The following is a 24,406-nucleotide window of genomic DNA, read 5'->3' on the forward strand; positions in this document are numbered from 1 at the left end:
AGGTTCTTTTCCTACTGGTGTACATCTGATAGTGCTATATATAAATATTGTGCCCTAGGGAACCTCTAGCAAACATTTGCCTTCTGCGGTGAGGATGTTGTGAGTTTTTCAGTGCTCCAAGTTCACAAGCAGTGTTAAGAAATGCCTTTATTAGCAAATTAATGTCTCTGTTTTTACTTTTTGTCTCTCCAAGGCAGTAACAATGCTTTAAAGCTATGTGTAACTTTTTGTTGAACGGTTTCATGTAACGTGGGCAGAGTTGTTGGCCTCTAATTTAAAAAGACAAAACAAGCTATCTATAGCATGCAGATCAGTTTGGTTTCCCAATAATTGTTTCTAACTAATTGTGAGTGAGAAAGAGAGCATGAGAGGGAAAGGTCTAAGCAGGGACACTGGGAAGACAGTTAAGAATTGCTTGTCAATTCTCTTCATGTTAATTAGAATGGGAAACTGCTGTCTTGCTTCGTTATTTTCCACCTATTTTCTTGCTTCGTTATTTTCTAATGTTATTTTTGTTACTTTCTACCTTCCTTCAGTGGCTCCTCAGTGCACTCAAGGAAACTATCTTGAAACCAATAGAATTTTGACAGATTTGGAACTAGAAGAAAAATCTTTTGTTAATTTTTCCTTATACAATTACATTGCCTTATTTCAGGTACCTACAATCCTTATGTTTTTCAGGCTACTATACTTTTTAAATACCTATTTCTGTATTTAGTTATTTCTTGAATATGACTGCATTTTTAAAATGTTGAGAGTTGCATTGTTCTGCCAGTCTAGATTGAATATCTGAAAATTAAATGATTTTATTTAATTCCATTTGATTCTATTTTATTTACATTTGTTTTCTAATCAGTTTTATTAATCTCAAGTTTATGCAGCTCTTTTGTTTTCCTAATGCTAATATTGTTAATGTTGAATAACTCTCTAGCCTTTAGCTCCTTATATTGATTTTGTTTATAGAGGAAAATTTAATTTATTTAATTTTCCCCTTAAGAAGTTTAATTTTGCACTGAGTATGCATGGAAAAACCTAGAAATGCACCATTCACCGTAAAGATTCTCTTCAGGAGAAAGAAAAAGCAAACTTGCACATGTCTGGGTTGTTACACACATGATTTTTCCATACAGCATGAAAGTACCGTATTAGAATTGTTTCAAGTTATGCTTTTAAATAACTTTATATAATCGATTTATATAAATTGAATGACCAACAAAATTTGCTAATGTTCGATAAAAAGATGAGATGAATATTGATAGGTCTGAATAATCTCACTTAAAAATGTGTATCCACTCTGCTGTTAAAAAAAAATCTGCCATTAAATTGTGATTGGGATATACAACACCACCAAAGCACATCTGAACAGAGAATTCTTATCATACTCCACTGACAAGCAACTCTTGATTTCTTAAGTAGTCTTTTCCTCCAAAGGCACAAGACCTCTTTCTGCTTTGTGGAGAAGCTGAGGGAGCTGGGACTGTTCAGCCTGAAGAAGAGAAGACTCCAGGGAGGACCTTATAGCTGCCTCCCAGCACCTGAAAAGAACCTACAGGAAGGCTGGAGAAGGATTTTTCATAGGAGTGTCCAGCAGTAGGACAAGGGGAAAAGGTTTTAGGTTGAAGGAGAATAGATCAGACTGAACCTTAGGAAGAAGTTCTTCATTATCAGTGGGGTGAGGCTCTGGAACAGATTTGCCCAGAGAAGTTGTTGGTGCCCCCTGCCTGGAGGTGTTCAAGGCCAGGTTGGATGGGTCTTTGAGCAACCTTGTGTAGATGAGTAGATGATCTCTAAAGTCCCTTCCAAGCTAAGCCATTTTATGATTCTATGATTCTAAAGGATAGCAAATGAGTAGCTATTGGTTTACAATTCAACCCTGGGAGACATTTGTTCTGGAATAGCCTGTCATTGGTAAGGCAATTCCAAAGCAAAAGTTTAACTAAGCTTTTCTTGACTTTCCTGTCAGCTCCAGTTGTTACCACTGGAGTAAATGAGTTTGTGAATGAGTTTTGTATGAGTTTTCTCAAGTACTGTGACCAAAGTTAATGGTTGGCAATACTCCTCAATGTGTTGAAGATATCTGGCATTTACGTTTTCCTTTGGAGTGAAACTCTTGTAATTTATAGCTTGATACGAGTTAAGACATCTAGAAAAATGTACAGAAAATTCATTTTGTGGTAACAGTGCTCAAGTTTTGTTTGGTTTTTTTTCTTTATTTTTTTATTTTATTTTAGAATCAACTTTCCTCTACGAATAAAGGCCCTTCCGAGGGAAACTATGCTGACAATAAAACTACTTGGAGTAAACAGCATCTCTAAAAATACAGAAGTGCTTGCTTGGACATGCTCCCCATTGTATACAAAAGAGTAAGTTCGATTTTGTATGACAGCTTAGGAAAAGACCATTCTTGAATAGTATTGCACTCAACTTGGGAGAAATAAAAAGAGACAGAGATACTTATTCCAGGACCTTGCTGTCATAAGCCTAAGAAAGTCACTTACAGTAAAACACTTCTGATGTGCCAGCAAGAACCCTATCCATATATTCTGAGATTTTGGCTGTCCAGTTCTTATTTTAAAAGTATTGACTAAGCAGAGTATGTTAGATAGATATATATATATAAAAATATAAAGAAACAGAAGAAAAAAGCCTAACTGTATAAATAAAGCCTGTTAGTTTTTTATTTCATAGTGCTTGCAATCTCTTCACCTGCTCTCAAGAAATGCTCTCAAGAATTTGGCCTGTTTAATTTTCTTTTGTTGTTGCTTCTGTTAAGAATTTTTAAGTGAACATATGTTTGTTAAATTTCAAATGTGCTTAGTATATTTTTTTCCTGAATTCCAGTACTGTGTCTCACTATTCTGACATTTGTCTTTCAATGTACTGCTTTCTAACATGAGTAGCTCACAAATATACAGGGCAGCCACTGTACTCTTTATCAAACATGTGCTGGTATCACCAATTATCAGTTTTGCATGTCTCTGTACAAATAGTCTCACCCTTTACAAAGCTGACTACCTGCAAATATTCTCCAATTTTTGCTAAATGTAGTTGTTTACCTCAAAATTATTGCACAAAATTTTATTGCACTTATTTTTTAAATTTATGTTTTCAGGCAAACTTAAGAAAGAATTAGGAATATAACTGCAAATTTCTTTTTAAAATGGTGTAATCTGATAATTTTGTATTTGCTATATTCAGCATCTTTAAATTTATGGAAGCTATTTAAAGTAGAAACTGTGAGGATGCAAAGTGTCCTTGTAAATGTCTGTAGGGCATTTAGGATTACTTTGTAGCTGAAAATCATATCTAATTTGAATTTTCTAGAATGATGGTTTGTTTGTAATTGTAATAGAGTTGCTATTTTATAGTATTGGTCCAGTGCAGAAGTAAGAGTGCTTGGGCCATAAAATATTAGGATTTTAGCAGCTTTGCATTTCCTTTAAATTTAACCTCAACTCTAAATTTCTGTAATGTCAGATTTGAGGATTATTACATTATTTTTACACTGTATTTTATCCTCATTTTCCTGGTTTATCTAGTCTAAACCATAACTCCATTTGTATATTATATACATTTAGAAATTAACAGAGTAATAATGACTGTAATGGATAATTTGTCCAGCAGATGAGCTTCCACATCCACATTCCTGATCCTTATCCAGTAGCTAGTAGATAGTGGCCCTAAATTGATGTCAATAAGGATCTAGATGTGCATCTGTATCAAAAAGTCTTATCAGATGCAAGAGTCAGTTCAAAAAGTGTTTTGCAAGCCTGTGTGCAAACTTGCCATTCCTTCACATCAGAAAAATGTGTTTTTCTCTTGGGCTGAATAATTTAGTGCTCCAGATCTAATTAATAAATCAGAAATCTATCATTTGGGGCAATTTGGTAGTTTTTATGTCCCCCACAATGTCCATTTCTCTGGCTTCACTGATTCTAAGAACATGATATATTTTTAACTGCTGTTTCCAAACCAGACAGAGCAAGCAACAAAATTTTCCTCTTGCTGGGTATGGTGAGGGAGGTAAATCATCCATGTGGCTACAGCACACAAGGAAGAATTTTTTAAGTTAGGGTAACTTGAGCTGTCTTTTAATAAGATGGACAGTTTATTTTAGCACCAGTAATAAACAGGAGCCTGGGAATCTGTGTAATTCCAGTGGTTTCCATCTGCACTGGTTTTGCATGAACATATCAATAAATAAATGGCAGTAGGCACAGAGCAACACTTGTTTATTCACCTCCTGATGTGCTTGATGCTGAAGTTGCTACATGGAAGCTGTTTTCTGTGGCTGCAACCAGCATACAGTCTTTAGAAAGGTTGGTATCACTACCCTTACCTTACTGATGGGAAAATAAACCAGCAGGCAGATTAGGGAGCGACCTGCCTGAGCTCATCTGCAGAACCCAGCAGCAGAGAAGAGTAATCTGTCCTTTCAGTAAATCATAGAATCATAGAATCAGCTGGGTTGGAAGGGACCTCAGAGATCATCAAGTCCAACCCTTGATCCACTACCGCTGCAGTTACCAGACCATGGCACTGAGTGCCACATCCAGTCTCTTTTTAAATATCTCCAGGGACAGAGAATCCACCACTTCCCTGGGCAGCCCATTCCAATGCCTGATTACCCAGGTTCATTCCTTTTCTGAATGAATGGATCTTGCACACTCTTCTGCTTCTTTGCCTTTTACTGAAAAGATGATCAGTGCAGTGCAGTGCAGTGCAGTGCAGTGCAGTGCAGTGATGCATCTTTTTACTTTTTCATTTACCTGCATGGCCCCTCTTTTTCCATTTGTGTAGCCAAAAGAACACTTGGTCCTAAAGGTTTCCTTGCAGTTTCTCCAGATAAGTAGTCTGAAAGACCCACCTGCCAGTTCTTACTTACCTTCCTGGTCAGTGTTTAGTCACACCGCACTGGGTACAAATGAGCTGAAACAATATACTCAGGAAATCTCCCATTTAAACACATCTACAGTGCCTTTGATGTCTGTGGTACTTTTTTACTTTTCTATAAAGGTTTCCCAGGAAAAAAAATCCAGTGGATGGATTCTTCTTTAAAGCCCCCCATAGATTTAGAGCATAATATTAATGTAATTAGCAGTAATGAGATTTAGTCTTCATGTTCATTCAGTTCTCAGCTACTCCTCTCCCTTCTAACAAAGTGCCAATCAGTTCAAGTAAGGATGTAAACCCCTCTCAACAAGGGAGTGGTTGAAGAGATGAAACTCATTTATGGAAGATCATCTGAGTACACACCACAGAAAACAATTTTCAGCCACCAATGATCATTTCCACATTCATATCCATGACCTAAATGGGAAAGGCTTCATATCACAAAACTGGTTTTCCCCCAAGTGTTATCTTGTTAACACTTGCTCCTGTTTCTGCCTCCATTCCCTTGCAAATACACCTGCAGCTGCAGAAGAAACTTCAGAAAATGGTTTTGCCTTTAATCTTCCTGAGCTGTGTTCTCAGAATAAAATAAAATATTTTCAATAACAACATGAATAGCTTGAGAAGTGAAAAACAAAAATTATCCTTGAATGAGCTTTACACTCAGTGTTGACTATGAAAATAACTTTAGAGGAGTTTCTTATTTCTTTTTCAGATGAATTAGTGACAATTTATTTCAGTGTACAATTCAAAAAATACTTCTTAGAGAAATGCTGCAAACTCATGCTGGGATCAAAAAGTCTGTCTGGATTCTCTTGTACCTCTAACATTCTCATCTCAAATAGAAGCTGTGAACTCAAAATTCATCTACCTGGCTGGTTGAATCTAGTTATGCTGATTATTATACAAAGTGCAGAAGAAAACCTAGTTCATTTTCTCAATTGTATAGACTGAGCAGTCAAAAAAATAATGTATTCAATATAATTGAATTTCTGACCTGTCTAACCATTAAGATCTGAAAAAAAAAAAAAAAATGGGGTAAGCACTTATCTTCCTTTATTCAGTACTGCATTCTTAATTAGAGTGGATTGGTTATAATTAAATTTACCCAAACTTTCTGATTTTACTTTCTCTAGAACTAGAACTAGACCCCTAAGCTGCACCAGGAGACGTTTAGGCTTGATGTTAGGAAACATTTTTTCACTAAGAGGGTTGCCAGGCATTGGAATAGGCTGCCCAGGACAGTGGTGGAGTCACCATCCATGGTGGCATTTAAAAGGCATTTGGACCTGGTCTTTAAGGACATGGTTTAGTAGTTAGATTCTGGTGCTGATCAAAGGTTGAACTGGAATAAACATATACTAAACCTCTACCTTATCCAGTGTATTGGCACTTCACGGTTGCTAGCCTACTTGTCATCAAAAATCTTGAGGTTTTTTTTTCTGTCTGGTATTATACTTGTTTTAAATCTATTTTAAATGTCAACCCCTGTCACACAGGGAGTCAGTGGTAAAGCACAGAGCTGACCTAGAATGTCTTGGCCGTGTAATTTGTGTCATGATCCCTGCAATTGCACAGATGCCACTATAGCCATGAGGCTGTCAGGGTACAACCTCCACTGACCTAGGCCAGATTTTTACTATCCATGTAAAGATATAAGGTTTCTTGTCCTTTTGCTTGTCATTTAAGCTATCCAGTTCCACGGTCTTTGGTGTAATGTTAATAAACTGTTCACCTTGTCTCCAGTACTGATGGAGTATTTCTTTCTGTGTGTATTGCAGGAGGCTCATTCATGGAACTGTGCTGCTTAGCATGACGTTGTACAGCACCCTTCCAACAACGATGATTACCCCAGGCATCTGCAGTACTGATACACCAACCTCAGTAACACTGCAGGTAAAAAAGGCAAGAAAGCAAAGGGAAGAGTTGTTTTCCAACAAAGTGCAAGAAAAAAAGATTGTTCCTCAAGACCTTAGAGCTCATCAGGACCACACAAATTAAAAATCCTGTTTCCATTACAGCTGCTCAAATAGAGCATGTTAATCTTAATAGATGGGAGTCTGTGATTCCGCACTGTGACAAACATGGGTGATACTTTCCATAATGAATGCCACCTTTCACTGCTAGAGAAGGTATTTGTAGGGTAATTTTTTTTGTTATAATTTTGGTTCCAAAATTACTTTTGACAGAAGTTAATGATTTGGTGCCTGACCTACAGCCGCCTTTTCAAATCTGAACTTTTGTTCTGAATACTACTGAATTGCATGCTATTATAAATGTATTGCATAGCTTGCAATTAGTCTGAGTAGCAAAAAGGCTTTGTAAAGGAAGTAGCTACAAGCAAATTGTCAATAGGCATCAGTATAGCTCTCCTTGGATGACTACATGCTGAGAGCACCCACTCATTCTGAGCAGAATGGTGCTCCCAGTATTGAAAATGCATGAAGTCGGCATGGTAGTTTTGTCATCTTTCCAAGTTAAATGAGCAACTGGATGCCTCAAGGGCAAAGTCGATTGTTTTCTTTATTAAAAAGCTGAATGACCATTAGAAAATGGCATGTAAAAGCAGATAATACAAATAAATGAAGCTGGCTTAAAAATGCACTGTTTGTAATAGACAAGCAAATGCGGAGTTCTGAGGAGATCAAAGACGATGCCTTAAAATAGCTCCTCCTATTAATAATAAAGGGAAATTGACACAGTTGATGGCTATTAATTTATAATCTCTCTGCTGAAAGAAACAGAACAGGGGGATCTGTCAGTCCCTCCACCTCATTTTCAGCTATTCCTGTGCATGTGACAGTATCATCATTCCTGAACATGCTGGTAATGTCATAAAGATAGATTTCATAATTGTGACTGACAAGACACATTTTGTAGGGAGTAACTTTGCAAACTTGTAGAAGAATGATGCATATATTTTAAGAGATATAGATAAAAGATTATGGCGTGCATTAATAAACCAAAACAAGATGTTTAAATTGAAAAACAACTTCGATTTTTAGCTAAATCCGTAGGATTGTCTGGCACTTCAACCTTTGTAATTTTGATTGACCCTTTTCTATCTCTGTCTGTCTAAAAACATTATCCTGTATTTTTGACATCCATAACAGAAATGTGAAGAATGAAAAATTTGTAGATGATATAAAATATGTATGAAATTGAACATCCAGAAATTAAATCAGATTCTGATTTCTATCTCTTACAATGGCAAACTCCACATCAGAATTATCCCTAATTTTTCAGAAAGAAATTATTGAAAAAAACCTACATTAGTGGGAGCTTTCCATTTAAGAATCACCACATGAAAAATCAGGAAAGGAGAAAAAAAGGAAAAAAATTACCTCATTTTCAAGTTCATGCATACTAATGCATAATTCCATATAAAATCCATAATAAAATAAAATAAATCCATAACAAAATGGAAATTTACTGGATGAAATTTTACCAGAAAAGTCGGTGCCAAAGATATCTGATTTTCATGAGCTTAGTTTATCACCATCACATCTAAATACTATATTGCATCCTCAAGAGAATTATCCTCTCTTCTTTCTCTGATATTTTTGTATGTTTCCTGTAGAAATCCAGGATAACATTTATTGATAATTATAACTGAGAATACATATTGCTAAAAGGATATCTGTATTTTCTTTTTCTTTTTTTCTTTTTTAATAAAGATTGACTTTCCAGAAACTAATTTAGACTTCATTAAACCTGAACCTGAAGAAAGAAGAGGTGATCTTGAAGAGCCAACCAAAGACTGCCTAAAGCATATTAGAAGACTTTCACAGACTCATTCTCTCTTGCTGTAAGTTGTACCCAGCTAGACCTGCTGATTCTTGTCTTGCTGCTACCTATCCTGTCAGTCACAGTTAAAGGTACCTAATTCTTTAAAAACAAAATTTTCCTCTGAAGCAGCCTAGCTTTATTTATTTGAGAAGTAGCACTGCTAAAAGAACAGATCACAGGGCAGGTGAGCTTCAGTGGGAATAAATTTAAGAGGATATAATTAAGGAAAAATTATCTAGGCATCTTTAAGTGACACTGAACTCTGAACTGGCAGGAGTAACAATACAAGAAGTACTTCTTGATGCTACTGATGGGATCTTTCCCTCATAGGAAAGCTCAGCAGTAGCCAGAAGTGCCAGCATCATGTAGGGCATCATCAGGAGGACTGTAGAGAAGAAATCAGTGTGAGCCATTTCCCTGCTGTCTGAAACCTTGATGTGCTATATTTTAACTATGCTGTATAGTTCTTGTCTCCACAACTTGAGAAGAATACAGTAAATCTGGAAAATGTACAAATGAGGGCAGTTAAAATGATTGAAGAGATTAAGCAGCTGCTTGACCAAGAGGAGCTAAAAAGACCAGAACACTAGAGACCATATATTTATGTGTGATTAATTTTTATAAAGTTTTATTTTAAAATTATAATTTTTAATTAATTTTTATAAAATCATGATGGTGGTGGACAAGGTGAATGCATTATCAAAGCTCATGATATTCAAAGTAGGGATATTCAGTGAAAAAAGTAGATCAATTGTCAAAAAAATTGAACTTTTTCCTAAGACAGTCAACAGTGAACTTTTAAAATCTGCTGTCAGAAAGCTGTGGAGATAGACAACATCACCAGATTCATGAAGACTGTACGTGAATAACAATAAATAGGTGTTAGAAAGATCAGAAAAGGCTAATTCAACAATTTTGGTTTCTTTGGAAATACAAAGGGAAGAGACCACTGAAAGTCATGAGACTGGAGTTAAAACTTTTATAAGTTTGATAACAGGTTCTTGGAGGAAAGATAATGGTGTTCTTGATTTTTTGACACAGTTTGTGGTTTTCTGTTATCCTATTTTATGGGCAAAGCTGCTCTACCAAATGAATCAACAAGGTGAAGGGTTGCATATTTGAAGTTTCAATGAACAATTCCTTTTCTAAGCACTTTTCTTATCACAAGAAATGAGTCAGCCTGTTTTTGTGTCTATCAGAGGATTTCTTTTTACCTTTGGTCATGTTAGAGTTTTATGAAAAAAAAAATGTAACATTCTATTGGTATCCAAACACTTTATTACCATGATATCTGAAGATCTCCTTGGTTTGTTTTTTGTTTGGTTTTTTGTTTTGGGTTTTTGTTTTTTTTTTTGGTTGGTTGGTTTTGTTTTGTTTTGCTTTGCTTTGGTTTGGTTTTTTTGGTTGGTTTTGTTGGGGGTTTTTTGTATGTCAAGAAAAGAGAGGAATCCTGGTAGCTTTTCAGTGGCAATATGTCTGTATGATGATGCCTCAAGCTGACAAGCTTCAAATATGACACACAAACATGTATCACTGTCACAAAATGGATAGCACAGGCAGCCTGATTCTGTTCCTCCACTCTGCCTGATCAGGATCAAAGTCCACATATATGTACCTACATATATATTTTTTTTTTATACTATCAAAATATTAACTGATCCAGTAGCTGGGCTTAGATTGTCACTCCTGTAGATGGTCCCACATCTCCCTGTTCTCCCCAGCTGCTGACACCCAGACACATGAGCTCCCAAATTCACAACCACTTTCTGGTTTCTGGTGCTTGGACCTCTTCCTGATACATGGATGTGAGTTGCTCCAGGAGCTGTTCCAGACATATGGTCTTCCCAGTAGCAGACACTTGGACCCCTGCTTTTCTGGTAGCTGGCTCCTATCACTGGTACCCATGGCCAGCATTTTTTGGATGTTGATTAGTGAGGGGATCAATGGGACTGAAGGAGATGAACTTCACCATATGCTTCTCCCAGCCCTACCCTGTGTGCTGCAATGTGGTCTTTGCATCAACAGCCCACACAAGAGAGGGTGCACAAAGAGAATTCATTAGTTACTGCCAGCCACTTTGGCTGCCTTCTGAAAACATTTCAGATGTGAGCCTTGGATTCTTTTTGGGATTACTGTGCTTTTAATACCAAATCCCAGAAAAGTAGCCATCTGAGATAGCTGCTACTTTTCCAACACCATACAGCCTGCTTGTCTGCAGTGGCTCCCAGTGTAAGGATGAGTGACTGGTCTGAAGCCAGGAAGATGACAGACTCTTTTCTGCCATCTTTCTTTCCTCCATTCGTTGTTTTCCTTCTATCTTACTTTTCCTTCTCTGTCAGCTTCACTTTCCCTTTTCTTTTTTGTCACTTGCCTGGTAAGAATCTAGTTTACCTACCAGTTGTCATGAGAGTGCAGTTGCTGTGAGTTGTGATTAGAAAGACTGCTTCCAGTTGGGTAAATTGTGGAACAGGTATAAAAAAGTGTGATGATTCTGCAAGCTTTGCTAGTCTGTCCGTGAGAGAGAAACTTGCAAGTGAGAATGAGTGCCAGGAGACAGAAATTTGCATTTTCTAGCCGTGCTGCTCTTTCCTCCTTTTGCCTCCTTTGTATTAAAGCAGAACACAACCAACAAAAAGAGATCAGAAAGATCTGAACTTGTAGTTGCCATTTACACTACAAAAATAATAATAAATTGTTTTCCTTCATTTAGTTAAGGGAATTAATGAAAATGTTTAAACTGGAAACTACTGAATTATTTAGATTTTAAGATATTTATTTTTATGTGTTGAGTGGAAGGCAATGTATTTCATTACAGCTGTCATATGGAGGGAAATTTAGATTCAGCTCTAAACAACCTAAAAACCCCCCACCATATAAGAACAACTGCATTTTTATAAATAGAGATAGATTATTAGCATCTTACACCTATTGAGCCAAAGAAATGCCTTTATTGACATAAAAATCTTCAGGTGCTATATGCGTGCTAATACGTTTACCATTTATCTCAAATGTCCTGTTGTGTGTATAAGTAAACATTTGTTACAACTAAGAAACTTGAAATCAAAAACCTAAAAAATCCCCTCCCAACCTTTAATTTCATTTCTAATCTTTAAAACGTGAAGCTAGAAGCTGGGATTGCCTCTGAAGTAAATTGTGAGGGAGAAATCTGTTATTTAGAAAACCTGATACAAGGACTGATTTCTTATCTCCCTTTGTAGGCTCAGTAGAGGCTTTAGCTGCTTTAATCTGAACAACTGATTTTCTGGTTTGGAGGACGCTGCTTGAAAGCTTAAACGTCTGTTTAAAGTCAACAGAGCTGAACTGTCCTGCAGAATGCCATCTGAATGCATAAGAAAACCAGATGGGCAATAAAGTCTTAGGCCTACTTTCATCTTTTTTTTTTTTTTCTGTGTCTGAATTTGTCACACAAACACAGATACAACTATCTATTGCCACAATAGACATACTGTGAATTCTAAAGCTGTTTTTGAAATGATTAGCAAAATGGTATTTTTTCTTGATCACCCAAAAGCTGTAACAGAATTTGTGTCACAGTTAGGTTTACCTTCTACTGAAGAAAAGAATGAAACATTCACTTTTCTGACAGAAAAACACGTGCCCATCTTTGTGCCACTACTCTCTGTTTCTAAATGCTTGGCAGTTCAAAACTGCAATCTTCTCTACTATATGTGGAGGCAAAGGAAATCACTGCTATGACTTGTGAAAGCTATAATCTTGAGACTTAGAGCAGTGCTAAAATACTTTTTTAGCTAAAAGGATCCCAAAATATTGCAAGTAGAAGGAAAAGGACCTTGGCAAGAATGTAAACACTTGATTTTGTGCACTGCTCGTGTGTCTGGATCTTTTGGACTTGACTGGAAATTATCTATTTATTTACTGCCTTCTGCAGGGTTTCTCACAGCTTGGTCTGAAGTATCTAGGTCCTTTGAAAGGCACAGTTACATTATGTTATGTTATTAAATAGATGGAACTCCAATCTGGTTAGGTATGACCAAGGAAACTAAAGATTCTCTTGGTTTCAGTAATGGTTAGTGTGAACTAGAGATCAGTTTGCATTTTCAAAGCTTGCTTTTGAAGGCTGGGATACCAAAGTAAGGAGATTGTCTAAGTTTGTCTCTCACAGGGAATTAATTTTTGTTTTCTGATGGTATCAAAACCTAGAATTCAATATACATGAGGCAAAGACATCAGAATTATAGACGTATTAGAGGGTATACAGCAAAAATCATTCTGAGGCGTTTTCCACTGTGGTGAAATATGGTGTTTTGACTGACCATTTTATCAATACGTTATTTAGATATCTAATATCTCTTTGAATAATTTGCTGTAACATCCTTTTTCATGAGTATAATGATGCATGGCATGCTAGGCCTTGTGAAAAAGCACAGAAGTTGCTGGGAGCTTTCCTTCCCTTTTTCAAACTCACACCAGTGCTAGGGATAACACCATGCTCTGTGTGTGTGCACATGCATTCATATTCTTGTGCATGTGTAGAGATGGGTCTAAGCCCCATTTAAAATGCAAATACATTAAAAATAGACACACTTGAATTAAACTTTCAAACAAGGACATGAATGAAAGCTGTATCTAGCAGTGTTGTCCATAGTTGTTACAGTAGTTGGAGATGATGTGCAGCAGAAGGATGTAACAATAATTTATCCGGTGATAACTGCACCTTTTTTATCTCTGTCAGAAAAACGCAGTAAAAACAAACACCAACAAGAACAGAGACAGGGGAGAAGAAAAATGAGAGTGCTTGGGAAGTGAAATAACCACATATGTGTGTCTTTTGACACTTCATTTTATATGACCCAAGGCTGACAGATCCAGAGTATGAGTATCACTTTCTTATAAAAGCTGGTCTGCAGAAAATATATCCTACCCAAAGGAAAACACACACTTAGCTGAAAAGCAGTGTACTGGATGACTTGGCTCCTCTGTACAATAAAGTTCACTACACTAAGCTCCAGGTGTTTTTAATTTCAAGCTGAATTTCTAATCTTCTGTTCCAGACTCTCAGAGCAACAGAGAAGAATCTTATGGTTTTATCGTTACTCCTGCAATAATCAAAATTGCTCCCTTCCTATGGTACTGGGCAGTGCACCCAGCTGGGATCGAACAACTATATCTGAAATGTATGCTGTGTTGAGGAGATGGAGATTTTCTAATCCTCTGGAGGCATTGGGGCTTCTGACTTTCAGGTAAGGGAAAAGTAACCAATAACCAGCATGAACACGTTCTGCACTCCCATTTTTTTCAGCAGTGTCATCCCTTGGTTCACTAACTATGCTTTCAGTTGTGTCCCAGTGTCAAAACGAAGAAACAGTTGCAAATCTTGTGATGACCTTGAGTTGAACATGCCAGCCCTGCCTTCATGGCTGAGAGGGCTTTCTATTTCTCAGGATAATGAAAAGAGTATTTACTTCTCTATAGCAGATTCAATCAGTTTGGTAGCAGTTGATCAGTCAAATACTTACATAGCACTCCATATCTTCAAACTACTGTACAGACATAAAGTGACTAATGGAAGATAAGGAAAGACATTTCCAAATTATGATACCATGTAAATACCTACAGTCACACCTATAGCCCATCTTTCTGAAGTAGATAGGATGAAACTTTGAAGTTACTTTCTCACACTTGGAATAAATTCTGTTGTGATGCCTTACATTCCACTCCCACTTCTTAGATTGGAAGCTGATTGTTTGTTGGAAGGCTTTCTTGATGTTGCAGATAGTCTTACCTATGATGTAATAGCAGATGTAGGGAACAGAATCTGTGTCAGCAGTTGCATTTCCTCTGAAAGCTTGGAAGGTATTTTGCATTAAGTAATCTACCTGTGAAAATATTAAATGTGCAGGTGAAGTGTTTGAGCAAATTTGTTTTATCAAGCCCTTGCTTGTCTGGGTAAGCACAAGTTGCACCAGCTTTGCAAACTCAGTTCTATGTTGCACCTTTAGGAAAAAAAACCACCTCACCTAAAGCTTTTCTCTAGAAAAGACTGCATACAGTAAACTCCACAAATAGAAAACTGCTATCAAATGTTATTTCCCTCTGAATGTGATTTCCTAAGAATAACTGTGTCTTAGGTTTATATCTGAACTATTTTTGGTTTCACGTGTTTGCATACATTGTTTTTTACATGTATTGGTTTATTACATAGTAATTTAATAATTTACATTATTAGAATCAATATATAATTTATTTAAAAAACTGCATACGAAGTATATGGGTAGTATGTTGTCTTCCACACCCCAGAGTACCAAGAGATTTTGAGACCATTTGTCAGAGCATGCCAGGCTTTCAAATCAGAACTTTTGTCAAATTTTGTGTCTGTGTATGGGTGGCATTTCTGCAAATGAAGAGCTTGATTGTCCTTTGAAGATGCAACTCTTCACTGGGATGTGGTGCAGATCAGTCTTGTCAGGTACTTCACAGGATATTTAATATGTCATCCTCTCAACAGAGCTTCTCAGTGTGTAGTGGATGCACACACTGTTCATTCTGACTACCGCAAAGATTGATGGCGTGTAAAGACAAGAAGATGTCACCACTTTGTCTCTCCTGGTGCCAGCACTGGGAGATACTGGGAGATACAAATACTTCTGATCAGGATCTTTTCTGGTTTGTCCCTTTAGTTTCTTTCTCACAAAAGCTTTATGCTAACACTATGGAAAGAAGTTTCTAGATCTTTCAATAAATCTCTCCTTTATGTATCCACAGTATTTCATAGATGAATGAAAAAAAAATGGGAAGGTAACCCTCAGAAACAGAAGGATTACACTCTTTAAAGATTTCTAGTTTTGTAGATGTCTTGGTGGCATGATTTTACTGATGAGAGACATGTATATGTGAATGGAGAGCATGAGTTAAAGGACAAGAGTACTTTCCATATAAATTGAAAGTTTCTGAGTTTTCTTCTGTTGGTTCTCTTTTTCTCAGATTTCAATCATTTTGAAAAGTAAAGTAGCACTGGATAGGGTCCAACTTTCCCTCACTGACTGGATTGTAGACTCTACTGCTGAGCTATTTTTGAAAGTTCATTCAACTCTATCCTGTATTATGTTTGGTGCTGACAATTCATCAACTCAGTTCCTCACTTCTATCATCCACAAAACAGCTCTCTTATTTCTTGTGATTACTGAGACACAGCTGAAAGATCCATGCTCATATAAAACATGAGGAGAATATAAAAGAAGAAACCTTCATATATTAATTTCTATTTGAAGAACTTGAGATACCATCACTGTTAAATCACAGATAAGTAAAATTAATTAGGGCTAATCTCTCTCTACATTTATTGTTAGCATAATGCAACAATGAATGAGTAGCTGCACTAAATTAGGCAAAAAATCAGTCTAGTACATCCTGTCTCCAGTGATGACCAAAACCAGATGCCTAGGGAAGACAACGAGAATGGGTCAAATTTGATGACTCTGTGCTACTCTCCAAACATCCAATAATTAGCAGGTCAGAGACTTTCTGAGACAGATTTTTTTTTTTTTTTTTTTTTTGCTATGAGAGCCATCTTGTATTTTTCTTCTATTACTTTTTCCAAATAAAAATCTATTCCACATAAACATTTAGCTTTCAGAATATCCTATAGCAAAGAGATCCACAGTTCAGCTCTGTGTTGTATCATTTCTATGTACCACAATCTACCACAGTGTTAGCAGTACTGTAAAACAGACCAAGAGTTTCTAATCATTCCAAATTTGGAATGCTTTCTTTGCTGGAGTTCAGTTCCCAATCTCTTAAAGTGAATGGAGTTAAATCCAGCTGATGGCTGCCCACAAGCAGTGTTCCCCAGGGCTCTGTATCCACAGCAGTTCTGTTTGATATCTTCATCAGTAATTTGGTTGGATGGGATTGAGTGCACCCTCAATAAATTTGCAGATGATACTAAATTGGGAAGGAGTGTTGATCTTCCCTAGGGTAGGAAGGCTCTACAGAAGGACCTGGACAGGCTGGATTGATGGGCCAAGACCAATCATATGAGATTCAACAAGGCCAGATGCCAGGTCCTTCACTTGGGCCACAACAGCCCCCAGTCAGTGATACAGGCTCAGGGAAGAGTGTCTGGAAAGTGCCCAGCTGAAAAGGATCTGGGGGTATTGATCATCAGATGGCTGAATATCAGCCAGCAGTGTGTGCAGGTGGCCAAGAAGGCCAATGGCATCCTGGGTTTGTATCCAGAATTGTGTGGCCAGCAGGACAAGGGGAGTAATTGTCACTCTGTGCTCAGTATTGGTGAGGCTGTACCTCAAATAGTGTATTCAGTTCTGGGACTCTCACTACAAGAAAGACATCAAAGTGCTGGAGCAAATCCAGGAAGCAACCAAACTTTTGAAGGGTCTAGAGCACAAGTCTCATGAGGAATCTGAGGGAACTGAAGGTCTTCAGTCTGAAAAAACAGGAGGCTGAGAGGAGACCTTATCACCTTCTACATCTACGTGAAAGAAGGTCGTAGCAAGGTCGTGGTCAATCAACAAACAACAGGATGAGAGGAAATGGACTCAAGTTGAACTGGGCAAGGTTTAGATTAGATATTAAAAGAAACTTCTTCACTGAAAGGGTAATTAGATACTGAAATAGGATGGCCAGGGTAGTGGTTGAATTACCATCCATAGAAGTGTTTAAAAGACATGTAGATATGGTGCTTAGGGACATAGTTTAAGCATTAGACTTGGTAGAGTTACATTAACAGTTGGACTTCATGATCTTAAAGGTCTTTTCCAAACAGAATGATTCTGTGTGAAAGAGAAACTGAATTCCTCCTGCAGGCATGTTCTTACACTTTATATAGATTAGAGAGGGTACTCAAAATCACTCGTCTCTTCTGCAAACCTTGAGCTGGGGACTCTATACTCCTCAGGGTGAAAAAGTCATCTGTCCTGATTATTAATCTCAAACTTGCATTTTGCAAGGATTAAAAAATGAAAATCACTGGAGGTGCTACCTCATTTCATGGGTTAGAATACAGCTTCCCAGATCTTAGGGAGAGGTATCGTGGTCCTTCAGATCAAGCCTCATTAACATGCACCTGAGCTCAAAGGCTCTTTGCTACTTTCTGAAACTTATAAATAGTTTTGTTCACGAGAGAGTTAAATGTACATTGTAATAGATACTTGTTGTTTTCTGAGCAAGTCTCTTCTGCCTATGTTCTTCCACTTCGCAGGCACATCTCAAGGCAGCCAAATGATAAGATACTCACTTATGCAGTGGGAAGGAAGAACTTTCATAAATTGGAAACACAATCATGGTACATTTCACAGATAACTTCAGGACCAACCTTGCATCCAGTACTTGAAGCAAGTGCATTGATTCTTAAAGCCCGAGAAGGCAACACTTTAAAAAAACCCAACAACCAACCAAACAAAAACAAAACAAACAAAAAAAGTATTTAAATTAATGTTTCTTTAATCAATAAAGACAAGAGGCAGAGGGTGGCAGGGGAAAGTGAAGGATATTTTACACTCTTAGTTTTACCTCTAATTTCAGGGAAGGGTGATTATAAGTCATTGCCTGAAAAATAAAATTTTTCAGAAGGCAGAAGATACAGAGCTGGTCCCTCCTACTCAGCACTGCTATCAGGACCCTGTGCATTTTACCATTGACTTAATTTACTGAGTTTGGTAAGAAGCCAAGCTTTAGTGGAGTTAGGGCTTTCTATAACTGTATCTATTTTGCATGGCACACTAGCCAGGGAAATTATACCCAAACACTTGTTTAGTCAGAGAATTTTCTGGATGGCAGAAAAAACCACAAAAGGCAGTGTTAGAAATGCCATCATTTATGATGTGTTGCTAACATGCCAATGTTTTGTGTATCTATAGAATATGCACACTTGTCAGGTTATTTTGCTATACAAATTATTGGATATGAAAGCCAAAATATATTCTTTCCTGTGAGGTATCTTGGCTAGGAATCAGGAAATTTCACTAGAATAAGGAAGAAAAAGAAGATGCTTCAGTTGCCTCTATTGTGTATGGCTGCAACCATTCTGAAGAGAACTTTTATCAGCAGACAGTGGAGGTGAAGAAATGACCTCCCTGGTAGGCTTAGCAATTTTTCCTAGAAACTTCTTGCTAAATTCTAGCTCTGTCAAGGCAAGTGCACAGAAAAGGACATTCCTTTAAAACCAGGTGCTGATTCAGAGGATTTTGAGATCAGACATTAAGATGTCAGAAGGGTTTTATGCTACCTTGCTTAATCTCCTGTATGGAGTACACAGAGCAGGGGATAATATGACTCCTCTTACCTCTCCTGGACTGAAGAAGATGCCCTTTTGCTTATAGCATCCCTCATCCCTCAGCCTTTGGCTTTCACAATATTATTGTTGATTTTAACAGAGTATCTGTTGAGTTTCACAGGTTAGGATATATATACCATTATATGCAAAAGTCTCTTCCTAAACAATAGTTAAAGTATGATAGCTTGAAGCTGGATTTTGTTCTTACAACTTTAAAAGCCAAACTGATTTATAAGTGTTGAATCAGATTGTTTTAACAAAAACAGAATTTAAAGTGTTCCCTGAGAGTCCAAAATGGAATTTTCAGAATAATTATCAAAGAGATACAGCTAGAGCATATATTTTTTCAGACTGGATGATCTTAGAGGTCTTCTCCAACCTTAATGATTCTATGATAAATTGACTCTGTGGATCGTACTTGGTTTTAATGGCTGTAGTCATACATAAATGTGGAGAGCAAATACAGGCCTATGCAAAGAAATATGGTAAGAATAAAGTAACAGTCTACAATTAATTTGATACTTTGATGTACAGAATGTACATGAAATTTAGTGATAATTTATGTGAAGATGTATGCATTTTTACCTTTCCATTTTAAGCATAATAATATGATTAACTTTTTTTTCACTGTCTTTAGTATTTTGCTTTTTTTGGCAATAATTATGAAGGTACTACAACAGACAGCTGTTGTAAGATAATTAACAATGATTAACTATGTAGAATAAGGCATAATTTCTGTATATGAATGTGCAATCTAGTCAGGAGGCTAAGTCTGTTAATAATGAATTTTTCCATATTTTGTTCTTTTATTTTATTTAACAGAGAATAACGTTTGCCTTGGGGTTGAAAGAACCTTCTAGATCACAAATGTTTCAAGTGAAAAACTGTTTTTCGTTAATTTCTTCTATGTTGTTCTCTCCTAGGGCATGGTTCACCATATGGTCTCCATGAAATCTTAAGATTTTAAATCTTCTGTAGATCCATGTGCCAATTGATCAGCCAAAGTAATAGCTAGTGTGCTGGCCATGAGCTTTGCAGTGGTGGGTGGGATGGGAAGAATTTGCATTTATTATCCTTATAATGAGTAAATGTTTTATTCTTTTCCAACTGAAAATTTTGAAAATCCAGTGTCCATTTTACTGATGGTCTTTGTTATCTTTCTGCACGACCTGTTAGTCCTTGCCATTTTCTCATCTTCAGACACTCACACAGTGTTTTCTGTAGAAGCCCACAGAAGAATGAAAAAAATCACCAACAGAAGGCAAATGGCCCTGCTAATGTTATGGGTGTGCTAAAGCTAAAGGAATTTTTATTATTGTTTTTGAAGTTTCTTCTCTCTTCCTGTCTAATTATTTTTAAAATATTTAAATTGCCACCAGCAATTTTTCTGCCTATTCTTTTAAATGCTTCTTCACACTTACTCTTCTGGCCCAGTTGCCCTTGGCAGTGACATGATATCCTTTACTACTTAGACTTTTTCTTCTTTTTTGAAGTAGCATCTTCTTTCCAATAGGTTTGCTTCTCAGCCTTCCTTGTTTCTACCACAAACAGCAACAGATCTTAAAATGTGAACAGTTCATGAAAGGTCCTCACTTGGTAGAAAATGCAGTGAATTGTGCAGTTCCATTAGCCTGACAAATATCTTCCAGCAAAGTGTGACTTGAGACAGTGCAATAAAATTAGGGCAATAAAACTGTTAAAAGTTAAATGCACATCTATTTCTCATTTACAGTCAAGTCACCACTGGCAAATGCTAAAATCTCGAGAAAATTTCAGGAATTCACAGGATGCCTCAGCACTTACTTTTCAGTTTGAATCTGGTTGGCTGAAAGGTACAGCTTGACAAATATCTCCATACTGGCTATCTATATAAAAAGAATAAAAAATTGTCTGTTGTTCTTACTTCTAAAGAAAATTGTAATCTGTGCTCTTCCAGCTCAAAATTCAACTTTTGTAAAAAGCATCTTTAAGTCTCGAGGGAGAACAAACAATTTGCAGCTACTCGGAGAGACTTTATAAAATGGGTGCCTGTCAATCACTGGAAAGAGCAAAACAGCAAAGAAAGTGTTGAATTTAAACATCAAAGGAAACAGTTTCATAACTTTGGGAGAATCCATGTAGTGAAAGGAGATGCGAAGGGGATATTTGAAGTACTGCGTAGGGTGCAGTACTTTAGTCACTAAAGACTTGACTAACAACAGTAATTTATGTATTTCTTATTTTTCAGTAGGGTCTCTGGGTATGTAAACCTGGAAAAAACTTATAAGAAGTCGTAATCTCTGTTGTGAACTTCTGTCTTGACAAAGTACTCATTACCTCAAGAGAGGAAATATAAAATCATCCAAAAGAAGAAAGCTTCAATATGTTGCAGTCAAGCAAATGACTGAGGAACACCATAGTTCTAGTCACTTATTTATTGACTAATAGGATGTTTGTCAAGAAAAAAAGATTGAACTGGAAACTTGGATGAAAACTACTATTTGAAACTATGCTAAGAAAGAGTCATACAAACTTTATAAAAATTTTTAAGTTGCCTTTTTTTCTAGGCAAAGTCTCAAGAGATTTTGTTAAGAACCATAAAACAACTAGGGAAGAGAAGTGTCTGAATCTCCTGACTCTCTGAAGCCATTATCAGAGGCCACACTTCAAGAACTTGATAATCTGTTGTTAAATCCTTAGCAAAACTGATCTGATATAGATGAGCTGTGGTACAGATGAACTCCTCTTTCTTCAGAGAGTACCCTAAAAATGGCAATATTGAATTCCTTGTGATAGTCCTCTCACTTCTCTGCTTCCAGAATTTTCAGTATGTGTAAACAATTATTTATTAGACCAATCTCTGGAAATCAGCTGTCCCCTAATATACAAACTATGAAGTAGTTTTTCTTAGGCCTGAAGTGGTTTCTTCTGCTTTGAGTTGCAGAGCCAAAAAAAAAAAAAAAAAAAAAAAAAAAAAAAAAAAAAAAAAAATTAATTCTGTCCTCTTATCAAAACTAGTTTATGGGTTACTGAAATCATATTTGATGGAACACTCAAAAGTTTTCAAGTTCATTCATTGGAAAAACCCCTTTAGCCCTAATTAATTACCAGACTACAAGATGGCATAGATTCCAGGCATGCAAAGGGTGGGATTTTTTTTACTCAGATCTGCTTTAAGCCCATACCCCAGAAAATTCTGCAGTTCTAATATTTCTAAGGATGTTAAATATTTGCTCAAATGGAAATGTAAGGGGTAAAGCAAATACAATTGAATATTTTCTATTATATCTGTGGCCCTAAACAACACTGAAATTCAAGAGAGAAATGGATATTACAACTAGGACTTAACATATTGTCAGGTACTTAAGAGAGTGTGTTAACTGCCCTTTCTTTCAAAAAGATTCAACTCAGCCACAAGATGACCTTGAGATTTACAAACTGAAGGATCATATTAGTAACCAGGACCAACAAATTACCAAAGTTTCATCCAAGAAGTGCCATGAGAGTGTTGAGAGCTGTTTCTTGAAAAAAACTAATCTTGGATTTTTTTGCCACCGTGTCTGTGCACCTGAGCTCATCATTCTACTTAATCACATCTTCTTTATATATTTTGCTTACTTAGGTATAACCCCATATTTGACTTGCAGTAAACTAATTCTAAACAAAATAAATGTTAGCCTTTGAATTTCCTGGGAAGGTTGGGATTAATATAGTTTTGTAGTTCTTTGTTTAGATGGAAAAAAAGAGCTGCTTCTGTCATAGGATTGTATATATTCAAGTGCTGACTGCTAGCAAGGACAAGTAGTACCTAAGTAATAACATTTTTCTGCTTGAATTGATGCATAGAGCATATTTCACTCTTCAGTAACTGGTTGGACTAGGCTAGGAGAGGTAGGAAAGGACTGACTTCCATATTATCTGTACATGCTTTGTACACAGACCTTTGGAGAAATTGCATAATTAGAAGATAGGATGATAGGAAAGGGATTAATTTTTTTCATATGCAGTCCTCTTTCAAATGAGTTCTGTTCTAAATAGCCATGTGAATATTAAAGCAACAATTTCGTATTCCTAATAGCTTGCCTAGAATAAATAAATAATAATCCTTGCAAAACTGGCAGATTTGGGGCTATCATGGTAATTTATTTATAATGTATTCTCTCTCTCCTCATCAGGGGCCTCTCAGCATTATACAGTTATAAACTGTATCAAAACCATCATCAAATATCAGCCATAACAGATAAACAAAATAATAAAATCAGACCTGAGCCACATTGTTAAATGAGGATTTGAAAGTGCCAGAGGTGGCAGCTGATTGCAGCACAGAGGCCAGGCCTTTCAAATAACTCCAACTGTTACACTTTTTTCATTTGTTTGTTTCAAAATAGCCACATTTTATTTGATACCCTGTAGATAATTCAGTGATCAAAGCGTAAATTTTTTTTAACTTCAGCTTGGTTTATTGAACTTAAGTATAAAGCTGCAAGTGCTGTTAAACTTCTGAGCACTCACCTCTACAATTTTTTCTCTTTCTGTCTTGGTAGCAATGAGCAGTCATTGTTCTAAATGGGGCACTGTCTCCTATGTTTCACTTCTGATTTATTTTTCTACTGGGTATATTGTTGATACAAAGTGCTGGATGGGAAGCTTGGTGAAGAGCAGTCTGGTTTTGTCTTGAGCTCATAAAGCAGTAATCCTGGTGGCCTTGTGACACCTTCTGCAGTACATGATGGTTCTGATTTCAAAGGACTTTCTCCAGGGTGAATTGACAGTATAATCTGTGTCTTCTACTCATCATTTTTACGTATGCCTACACTGCCAAATGAGAGATTTTCCAAAAGAGCCTAGTAGCCATATTGTTTCAGAGGGGAGTGATTCAGTGCTTTTTATGGAGCAGGTACTTGTCTACAGAGAACTGGATCAAAGCCCAGCAGCTCTTTTGAACAAATGTCTGGGTGACTGTGCTGCTGTTTGAAGCCATTTTTGCCCCTTTGGTAGCGATGGCTGCTCTTGTGACTCTGGTAACTGAGAGCTCTGGATGAACATTTCCAGTTTGCTCCAGGAAAAGACAGAAGAGAATCTTGGTCTGATAATGGAAAAGCTTCAAGTACTGACATATAGCTAAGGGTGACACCACAGAGCAGACACACACAGACCAGCACATCCATTCCTTTCCTTGTGATGGGAGGGCAGTCACAAAACAGCTGTGAACCAATCAAGGCAACTCCTATGTATAGTAAATTTTCTGTGTGTCACAATTAATGCCACAAATGCAACACATGAAAAAGCAGAAGGTATTTGTGTATTTTATTTTTCAAAAATAAGTCCTGATTATTTTTCAGCTTTCAAATATTAAAGGAAACACTGTATTTTTTGTGTTTCTTTGTCTGAAAAAAGACAAAATGTTCTGTTAAGAGTCAGATTTGATCTGTCAGGTTACACCAAGAAATAATTCTTTTTATTTTCTAAAGA

General features: G+C 36.7%; 1 protein-coding gene across 8 annotated transcripts in view; it reads left to right on the top strand.

The window, feature by feature from the left end:
* The window catches only part of PIK3C2G (phosphatidylinositol-4-phosphate 3-kinase catalytic subunit type 2 gamma), a 201,526-nt gene that overhangs the window by 64,468 nt on the left and 112,652 nt on the right, over positions 1 to 24,406 (top strand). For all 8 annotated transcript variants that reach the window (XR_011723791.1, XM_071733025.1, XM_071733024.1 and 5 more), the window contains exons 13-16: positions 2,232 to 2,363; positions 6,675 to 6,789; positions 8,571 to 8,701; positions 13,716 to 13,904. Coding sequence is in view for 7 of the 8 variants with exons in the window: in XM_071733025.1 (XP_071589126.1) it covers positions 2,232 to 2,363; positions 6,675 to 6,789; positions 8,571 to 8,701; positions 13,716 to 13,904 (567 nt within the window). In the remaining variant the exon portion in view is untranslated. The remainder of the gene's footprint in view (positions 1 to 2,231; positions 2,364 to 6,674; positions 6,790 to 8,570; positions 8,702 to 13,715; positions 13,905 to 24,406) is intronic.

Source organism: Heliangelus exortis, chromosome 1 (genome assembly GCF_036169615.1).
Source record: "Heliangelus exortis chromosome 1, bHelExo1.hap1, whole genome shotgun sequence".
NCBI lineage: Eukaryota > Metazoa > Chordata > Aves > Apodiformes > Trochilidae > Heliangelus > Heliangelus exortis.